The sequence below is a fragment of the Ammodytes marinus genome, assembly GCF_949987685.1.
Source record: "Ammodytes marinus genome assembly, chromosome: 23".
Lineage (NCBI taxonomy): Eukaryota > Metazoa > Chordata > Actinopteri > Uranoscopiformes > Ammodytidae > Ammodytes > Ammodytes marinus.
This window is the reverse complement of record NC_137227.1, coordinates 7144369-7154739: the sequence shown is the minus strand read 5'-3', so window position 1 is coordinate 7154739 and position 10371 is coordinate 7144369. Positions and strand designations below refer to the sequence as shown.

Sequence of the window (10371 nt, the reverse complement as noted above, 5' to 3'; positions counted from 1 at the left end):
GATTTTAAATGGCTTTTATTCCTGTATATGCTGTGGAAGAAACCATTTTGCTGAAGAGAAATTCACTCAGGTCCATTATGAAGAAATAATATTTTCTTAGCTTTGGAAAAAGTACAGATAGTTATTGGTTATGGTGAGGTATGGGGAGAAGATTACAGCGTCCTGCTCAGAGCAGTGCCAGGGTCTTGACTCTTGTCTGAGTTGTATTCTTAATGATTTCACAGCGTGGAGGCGACCATTCTCCGTAATGGGTAGTTACATTTTTGATACTAAATTTTACTGTACTCAGAAAACATAATAGTACGTCTTACTTTTACACTTTTAATTTAATTTATTTGGCTGACCTTTGGTACATAACAAAAATAATCAGGGTAGCTGAAAACATGATAGTAAATTGTATTATCAGAAGAGAGAACAGAATGACGAGGATAATGTGATATCTGTTACGATGTCCCTATGTTTAACAAGAAGGCGGATAATGTGATATCTGTTACGATGTCCCTATGTTTAACAAGAAGGCGCATGACAGAAGCAGTGTCACTGCTGTGAGATTACCCAGCAAGAGTAAATCAAGTTTCACAAGACACATACTGTAAATCAGTAAAATACATTGCAACCCGTTCAGGTCGCACGTCATCTCATGCTATTACTTATCATCGTTATCATCACACCACATGACAATGAGACTCCACCTCAAGTGCCCCAATCTGATCATGAAGATTTAGGAAGTGGAGCAGGCGAGGTGTCCATATGCCCAAAGTCAGGGTAGGAGGCAGCAACAGAGACAGCCATTCCATCTACTAAACACACCAAGAAGCTGTTTATTAATCTGTGTAGCAAAACACTGCAAGTGAATTGTTATCAAATAGTGATTGAAAAATGGAACCTTCAGAAAGAAAGTCTAAAGTGTTCACTTATGTCATAAAAGAAAACTATATCTCTCATTATATTATTTTATTATCCAATATACTGTAATTCTTTAACTTTAAATGTTACACTGGTTTTGATCTGACAAAATATGGGCATACTAAACCATATAAATAAAAACTAAGTATAACTACGTATCCTGGTGTACACAGACAGACAGACAGATAGATAGAGAGAGAGAGACAGACAGACAGACAGACAGACAGACAGACAGACAGACAGACAGACAGACAGACAGACAGACAGACAGACAGACAGACAGACAGACAGACAGATAGATAGATAGATAGATAGATAGATAGACAGACAGATAGATAGATAGATAGATAGATAGATAGATAGATAGATAGATAGATAGATAGATAGATAGATAGATAGATAGATAGATAGATAGATAGATAGATAGAGCTCACGTGTTGCTCAGAAATGCATCCTCTCAGACACACAAACTGTGGTCTGTCCATCAGGTATAGTCAATAATCCATGATGTTGTGGAGGCATCAACCTGCAGGGCCCTGTCTCTAGCCTCAACACTCTACTAATATCACATTGCTTGAGACTGCACTGTGGTATTTGTATTAGTAGAGAAAAGGTATTTGGTAATGTGTGTTTACCGATTGACTTAAAGGTAAGTTTTGTATATTTAATACACAAAAAGATTCATAACCATGGACATATAAAGAGGACATAACACATCAGGTTTATCTAGTTGACTTATTCTTTGATAGTTCCCACGTGGAAGTGAAATTTTGACCTGTCTTATAGGGAAAACCCTGAAAGGTTTCTGCTGCCATCTGGTGTCCACTATTCACCGCTGGTTAGACGCACAAAAGACACAAGACATTGGAATATGTACAACTTGTGCTGAGAAATCCTGGCGAGCATTTTTCACTCATAATCTTAAAATCACATTTTAATTCTAATTTCTGACTTATAATCAAAAATGAATAAATAATGAAAACAATATCACGGTGCAGCCCATTGCAAAAACTTTTTTCTTTCATTTAACAAAATGAGCTAAACCTCTCAATGCATCAGTGTTTAATGTCAACTAAAACAAAGAAGAACTTTGCCTGAAGAACAATTAACTAATTATTTGTGTTTCAACTGTGGGTATAAAAATAATGTCATATTATAGAACGGAACACAGGCATAACTAAAGCATACTACACAAGCCGATACACTTTTCTTTCATACATTTTGAAGCTATCTACGTGTCAACAGTTTCAGTGGCACCATAAAAGGGTTGAGGGGGGGACAGAGCCCCATCAAGTCTGTGTGCCCTGATTGGTTGAATGTGGTATTGCTCTTGGATGATTGGCTCTCAGCTTCATCTGGCGGCAGTTTCTTCCCTCCACTTTGTGTGACGCCACCGCTGTCTGCAGTCCCAGCAATGTGCTGCTGACTGTTTGTTGTGTTGCATGCCGGTCCACTTGCTTCCTCTGTCTGTGCACAGGCTGTATGTTTCGGGTCTTTAAACATTTCTCTTGCCATCTTGCTGTCAGCACGGGATGAGAGACACTTGTAAACCTGAAGACACACAGAAGAGAACTCACAGGTTGATGATACAATACGGATACTTAGCGTTTTCAGGAAGTACACTGCAACCTGGCTCATAAAAACTCAATTTCAGCATCAACTGCACATTTACGGAGGGAATTTGTGTTCATATTTGCTATGCACATCCATTGTGTGCTCCAAATTAAGTATGTGACATATGATATTACATTTCAAAAAAAGTTATACAAATATGTTTGATCTTAGATTAGACTTCATTGCATTCTTCACCCGGAGAAGTGCAAATTTCTGGAAGAAACAAGCAGGGATTACCCCCAATGGACCGGTCACTCAAAATGACACTTTATACAAAATGTTGCGAGTTCGATTCCAGCTCTAGGATATATAACATGCATATATGCTGGATTTGCGCTGAAATACTTAACAACAACAAAAACACAATTAAAAAGACGAAATATTATGGAAAGGTAGTGAAATAATATGTTTTAATAAGATGCCCTACTTTCACTGAAAGTCAACAAAACGCATTAGGGAGCCCTACACTTTAGACACCCGACAGTGTACCTGGGTCAGATGTGTGTGCAGTTTGTTGCAGTCCAGCTTGGGAATCTCCTCAGGAAGAGACATCAACAGATCCAACACTATAGCACTCTCTGGAGGACACAAAACAATATTAGAAAAATACATGAATCTCAATACAGTACTAGTGGAAATGTCTCACAAAGCTTAAAGCTGGGAGTCTGCGATTCTGGAGAATGCTTGTTGTCAACATCGTTTGTTGTCAAAATCAGTGAATAACTCCTCACTATCTGCTACCTCTACGTACTGTGTGTGCGCTGATAAACCCGGTGTGACTACACAGCCTAGGCTCTGTAAACGCACGTTGCTAGCTAAGGTGAGCCTACTTTACCTGCCCTTTGTTTAAGTATTAGTTTACAGAGTCTAGGCCGTATTGACCAGCTTTTTTAACATGATGGTAACATTAAAATACACTTCAAGATGACACCTAGCAGAGAATCTTTTTAACTCACCCATGGGCGTGAGAGGACGGTCAGTTTGAGGATTGGGGATGGCACTCAGGTAGCGATAGATCCTCTCAAAGTCCACAACGCACTTGACACCAAACATGCCGGGACTATCTTTTGTGGCGTATTTGGGGTTGGAGAGTCGGGGCGTGGTCTGGCCAGGGGAGCAGCTGGAGGTGGCGGGACTGAAAGAGGCCACGGAGGATGGTGTAGCAATGGGCGTGTGAGGGCTGGATGGAACAGACTTAGAGTTCGAACTGGGTGCCCCCTTTCCAGTAACTGGGGCCATAGTCTGTGGGCCCGTAGAAGGCACAACAACTGGCGTTTGTGCTACGTCTCGCTGACCCGAGGTGGCAGCGGGTGAGGCTATGGAAGTGGCAGGCTGTTGTTGAGGTGGAGGTAGTGTGCTATTTGGCACTCTTCCTACTGGAGATGGTGCGGCTAGTCTTTTGGCTGCTGGGCCACTGGTTGCTGGGGGAGTCTTGGGTACCAGGAGAGGAGGGGCTGTGGTGGTGCCAGGACGGGGCTCCTCTGAGGGGGAAAGAAAAGCTGTTATATGCTTTCTTTATCTCAGTAATCTAGTAAATATATAACAGCTGAGAGGTTAGCCTCCTGACCCAGGGGTGAAACTGGTAAATCAACCTTCATTTTTTGGAGTCTGTGTTTAAGCTGTAGTGTGTGATGCTTTCATATACTGTAAATTAATGTTGATTACATTTAAAGTGTCACCTCCTGACACTGGCGCAGGAGCTCAGACAAATCCCAAGAAGCGCCCAAAAAAGGTTTCAGTTGTTGATTCTATTGCTGAGAAAAAACCAAGACGAAGGAATGAAATCCATGCACTATCACTGAAGGCTTACCTCATGTAGATGCGATCTTTTTGAACTAAGTAACGTTTGGTCCTTTACCACTCAGAGAATATTAAATGCAAATTTAAACATGACATATGTGATAACAGAGAAACTGGTCCATACCTCGGACTGCGAACCGAGGCATTGGTCTTAAAGGGACAGTGCGATCTTGAAGTGTGTGGGCTCTGTTGACCTGCGGTGGGTCACTGTTCCTCAGTGAGCGAGGCTCTGTGGATGACACCAGCAGCATCTGAGACACAGAGAGAGAGAGAGAGAGAGAGAGAGAGAGAGAGAGAGAGAGAGAGAGAGAGAGAGAGAGAGAGAGAGAGAGAGAGAGAGAGAGAGAGAGAGAGAGAGAGAGAAAGAGGAGAGAGAAGAACTGTGCAGGTAGATACAAGTCTGAGTGCTTTTATTTTGTCATTTTGGAAATTCGCCACATGGATTTTTAAATACAACCAAAAGTGTCGCTCACCAGACAGTCGCTATGTTGTGGAATAAAACGAGGCAGAGATGTATCCTATTGATGTGAATTCACTTGAGCAAATTGAGCATTAGGTTTAGTCCTTAGGCTAGGGCTGTCAAATTAACGCGTTCATTTTGATTAATTAATCACAGAAAAATGAACGCAGATTAATCGCACTTCTATAATGCCCTTTGACACGGTGCTGCGCAGCTGCACCTGTAGCCAATTGCTTACACGGCCCGCACCGGTAGAAGGGAGAAAAGTAAAGAGAGAAGCAGGGGAAAGGGGGCGAGGGCTCTATGGACGGTTTATGGGATGCTTCGGGCAAATAAGCATGAAGGTAGGAAGACATCTTACTTTATTCTCCGCAGTGTCTGTGCATTATTGATTTAGTGGGTGCAACAATGTAGGTTCAAAACAGTATCTCTCAATCTTCCTCCGTGTGTCAATTTTGTTTGCTAGCTGTCTCGTCTCCGCATAAACGGACACCCGCCCCGGGTGTGTGTGTGTGTGTGTCAATATTTTAGCCTATGAGTACGACGATGGTGAATGAATTGGCTCAGTTGTGGGAGATAGAAAGTCGTCATTTAGTCTGCTTGTTTTTTTTTTTAGAAAATTCGGCGCTAGTTTATAAACAGGCATAAAAGTGTCATAAAAGTATGCGATTAATTTAGATTGATTAATCACAGAGCAGGGCATGTTATTAGCTACAGTGGGCTCTACAGTGGGTTTACGTACCCTTTGTTTACATACTAGTTTACAGAGCCTAGGCTGTGTATTTACACTAGATTTCTTATCAACATACACAAAGTACAGACAGGTAGCGGATCGTGAGGAAACATTTTGACAGAATATGATTTTGAGAACAAGTGTTGACTCTACCTTTAATTAATCAGAAACAACAGAACAAGAATGATCTAATCTAAAAATCAATATGTTGTTTTCCGTACCTGAGAGAAAGCAGTGGAGATGGGTACTTCCAGGGTTCCAGCCACAGCGGAAGCCATGTGTGTCCACACCTCGATGGGCTTTCTCGTCTTCTTCTCCTCCCATCTCTGCTGCTGCAGCTTGAAGCTGGCGTATGAGATCACTTTGTTCTTCAGAGATTCCACCGCCGATTGGATCTAACGAAAGCCAGGGACAGACCAGACGGCTTTCACACACGAATAGGACTTCTTCAAATAGGACGTCTTTTTTTTTTACACATGACTGTAAATTGGATACATCGAATGTTGGACTTTAGGTCGGAGAAATGAGACGATGTGGATACGATACCGTCAGACACTTTATGAAGGTCATTTTTCAGTATATTTTAATATTTGGCACGGTAAACAATTATTATACTGTATATTAACAAGCCACAGAGAATTGCACCCACCTTGATAAACACCCCGTGGTTGAATAATGCATTGTAACTTTATTTATGAATATAAATGGATATTGTTTTGGCTCAAATGTGTGAATGTCATATATTTAATATGACATTTAAGCAGATATAATTACTTTATACATTGATCAATTATGATAATGCATGCACCCTTTAAAAACCCAGTAATGACACTTTGACTGAACCAAATGGTTTAATCAGCACATATTCATTTTATTGAGTTAGATAGGTCTACTCTTTATCCTCTGAAGAACACATCAATGAACACAGATGAAGAGTTCGCTATAAGAAATATTGAGAGGAAACCTTGTACATTTCAATTAAGTTGAATTCTCTGCGGCCAGTTTAACATACTGTCTGTGACCTTATTAACAGCTAATATAGGCCTACTACTTCTACACAAATAGCCTATGCATGTTTAGCCTTATGCAAAACATATATGAGAGCAGCTTGTCTTGTGTATTGTACCTCTGAGACGGAGCGAGTAGGCACATGGGTCCTCAGGAACGCATAGTCGATGTCTCCTTGTGCTTGCATGGTCTTGCTCAGTCTCTTCAGAGCATTCAGAAGCTTCTTGAGGTCCGCTCGCTGCCACTGACAGGACGCTCTACTACCCGAACCAAGCGACACCGCAGGCTCGGCTTTCCTTATGCGAGTCGGTTTGGTGCGTTTACGGGAAGGTGGCTTCATCTCCACTCACGCTGCTGACACAAACAAACCCGATGACGGACTTTACAACAACCAGACTAAAGCGAAAGGTTTTAAGAGACCAACCCAGAGAACTGTGAATGCTAGTTACGGAATATAAACTGAAATATATTTCCCTCACAACATCGGAGTGCACGCAGTTGTAACCCCGGCCGGATGTTTCTCTGTGAAGAGTGACGACAAACATACGACTTCCGATGTTATATTTTCACAATAAAAAACGTTATTTTCGCCAAAATTAAATAAACTTAAAAGTACAACAATAATAATTATATAATTATTATTAATAACATAATTATTTTTACTTTTTATACAGGGTTGAAACTTCACTAAGTCCTTTTCAAATGTACTCACATAAAAAGAAAAACAGATGCCCTTACATTAAGATAGAATAAGGACATGGAACGAAGTGGCAACTATCAAACAAATATATTTGTTTCATTCCAATGAATTAACATATCTATTAGAATACACTGAACACTGTCAAAATCATTAGGCAAACCAACATGTCTCTGGGCTGGGATCCTATTACAGAGCTCACACACATTGTATACATTGCTCACACTCTTGTATAACATCCAAAATAAATGTAAACTGTTTTACTTTGAATTTAAAGCTAGGAGTGTTCTGTTGCCGGCTGGCCGAATATCTATTTAAAAAAATGTCAATCCCTGACCTATGAGCTGTAGTTTGGCTAGGTCTGTGCGAGACTATCCCTGGCCTGATATTCTCATTGTTTCCTTCATCGAGCTCAAATGCGCTGTTGTGTTGCGGACGTTTCTGGCAACACCCGAAAAATAAAACTAATGGGATACTTAAAGGGTAACTGCACCCCCTGTAACTGAGCGTACATTATCTATTTCGCCGAGGCCTCAAGAAAAAAAAAAGTATTGGCAGCGGTGGGATTTGAACCCACGCCTCCGAAGAGACTGGAGCCTTAATCCAGCGCCTTAGACCGCTCGGCCACGCTACCGTTATATCAGTGCTAACAGGCAAAATCATCTATATCATTAATGCGTGACGTAATATTCCATATGACGATTAATTCATTTTCTAATATAAATTGTAGCCTATATAGTAAGCTAATATCATTTTTAACGTTTAGGGCAGCCTTCAGGGCGAGAGCGGACATGTGTAGCTAAAGAGAGCATGTGCTGTATGAATAAAGCCCTCGGAGACCTGTGGCGATTGCAGCTTTTTAGCACAAGCATAGGAGAACTGTAGCCATGTAAAATAGATTAGTTAATTTTGTAAATGTCAATGCTGACCGAAGTTAATGTAGTCAGCAATGGCAAGCGCTAACTACAGTCTACTGACTGTTGCTTCAATAAAGAGATTAAATGCCAAAGCTTTGTGTTAGGGATTAATTCAAATGTGAAGCATAGCTAATATGGATGTAAACACATTGGTTACTTACTTTGATAACGAATGAAGGAATATCATTATCCAACAGTGTATGTTCCATGGACCTATAAAGAAAGGTATGTTCGAAAGACGTAACCAGCATGGATGTATTTCCTTGTCCTTATTGGACAAGCATTCACTGATTGGCCAAAATCCAATAAGGTAATGGAGAGCTCATACACTGATTGGGCGAAATCCAATAGCTTAGACAGACTATCCTGTTTGAGCCATGTGATTGGCTGTCAGTGTAGTAGTGCTTTGAAGTCCCGGGGCTGTGAAGAAATACATACACATACAGTATGTTAGTGTAATACTATCTCAGTGTATAGTAGTTAGTTAGCATGTGTACATCCAGTGTTTGCTTGTTCACAAGAGCTACTGTAGGTTCCCTTAAAGATAATGATGTAAACATTAGCTCATTATGTGTGTCTGACTTAGTATTCAAATGACATGCATTGTAGGCCTAGTTGCTACAAGGAAATAATGAAATGTATTAGCCCACCTGAAGCCTATGATAGCTGTTAATGGTTGTAATGCATTTGCTGCTTGCACCACTGATAGTGTATCTGTTTTCTCTTTTTTTAAGACTGTGGATGACTGTACTGTACAATATGGACAGCGTGCCAGGCTGAATGGCAGAGTATCTGGTGGAGAAGAAAAGGCGTGTCTGCAGTCTAACCACTGGTGGCTGTAAAGCTGAAGCTGTTACCTGCTCCACCCTCCAGCCCTAGGGCTAGTGCTGCTGGCTCCAGCTGACTCTCAGGTGCCTGTGCTGGTTGCTGCTCAGCAGGTGCTGCGTGCCACCCTCTTCTCTGCCCCTTTTGCCCCTGCTGCTCCTGCTACCATCCCCAAATAATGTCCACAATAGAGAGCATCCTCTGTCTCAGCGTGGCGGTGTGGTATGGTAGCTGCACGGCGAAGGACAGAAAGGCTCTGGCCCGGGTGGTGAAAATGGCTCGGCAAATAGTGGGGAGCCCTCTACCAAATCTGGACTCATTATACACCAGCTGCCTCCAGAAGAAGGCCAGGTGTATAGCATCTGACCCCACCCACCCGGACTACGGACGGTTTGTACCTCTGCCATCCAGGAAGAGGTACAGATATAAAAAGACTAAAGCAAACAGACTAAAGAACAGCTTCTTCCACAGAGCTGTGAAAGAGACAACCCCCCCCCCCCCCCCCCACCCACTACAAACTCATTACCTCCCCCAACCGGTCTGAGAACACACCCACCCACAAACGATGTGGTCAGTGCTATGCACCTTATAGAGACTTTAATATGTCTTGCACCTATTGTACTGTATTTGTGTGAGAGAGAGAGAGAGAGAGAGAGAGAGAGAGAGAGAGAGAGAGAGAGAGAGAGAGAGAGAGAGAGAGAGAGAGAGAGAGAGAGCATGTGTAAGTGAGTACATGCATGTGCATAGTATTTTCACACAGTATATTTTTACATCTTGTTTTTACTATGCTGCCGCTGGAGCTGTCTGCAGAAATGTTGTTGTGTGCAAAACACACAATGTCATAAAGTATTCTTGAATCTTGAATCAAAACTGACTCTCAGATGACTGCACAATGTGGGCCTCTACGTCAAGTTGCTTTACTGACATGTGTGACAGATAAAAGTTAAGTTTGAAAGTTAAAGACGGTTACTTTTATCTCCCTTTGTGGTTAAGGTGTGATTAATCATTGAAATATGAAGAGGGATCCTTTTCATTGTTTTTTTTTATTATTTTATTTTATATTAATTTATTTTCACTTATTTGTTTATATACCCGAGTCTCCTTTTCTCCTTTTATTAATGGTGTATCCAGTTACTTGTATTTTGATTAGATTTTGATAGTAAATCTAACTTACTTAGATCTGTTCACTTGTTTAACAATTTTCCTTTTGTGACTGAATCTAAATGTACATAATTCACTGAAATGTATTCACGTAGATTCAGGAATGGAATGTTTTGCTCCCTATAGAGGGTGAGTATGGCAACAGGGGAGACGGGGCATCAGGTGTAGTTAAAAGGTGGCTGTATGATGTATTGTGTGCTGGAACATGTTTGTGAGATGTGAATAAACGGCCACAGAGGTGTGCAGCCAA

General features: G+C 41.3%; 1 protein-coding gene across 1 annotated transcript; it reads right to left on the bottom strand.

Annotated features, from left to right (window-relative positions):
• Positions 1–1263: 1263 nt before the first annotated feature.
• snapc2 (small nuclear RNA activating complex, polypeptide 2) lies at positions 1264–7016 on the bottom strand. The gene is made up of 6 exons (XM_080051882.1): positions 6640–7016; positions 5735–5908; positions 4445–4571; positions 3477–4001; positions 3010–3098; positions 1264–2457 (listed from the first exon to the last, which is right to left on the bottom strand). The coding sequence occupies exons 1-6, from the start codon at positions 6859–6861 to the stop codon at positions 2134–2136; spliced, it is 1461 nt and encodes a 486-aa protein (XP_079908008.1). The 5' UTR covers positions 6862–7016; the 3' UTR covers positions 1264–2133.
• Positions 7017–10371: the final 3355 nt, after the last annotated feature.

What these genes read in the sequence shown, in the direction of transcription:
- snapc2 (XM_080051882.1), bottom strand. Translation starts at nt 6,861, where the DNA reads ATGAAGCCACCTTCCCGTAAACGCACCAAACCGACTCGCATAAGGAAA. An exon ending in CCGTCCTCTCACGCCCATGG is followed by an intron (nt 3,099 to 3,476) that starts GTGAGTTAAAAA and finishes TGTGTCCTCCAG; the next exon opens with AGAGTGCTATAGTGTTGGAT. An exon ending in TGCACACACATCTGACCCAG is followed by an intron (nt 2,458 to 3,009) that starts GTACACTGTCGG and finishes GTGTGTCTTCAG; the next exon opens with GTTTACAAGTGTCTCTCATC.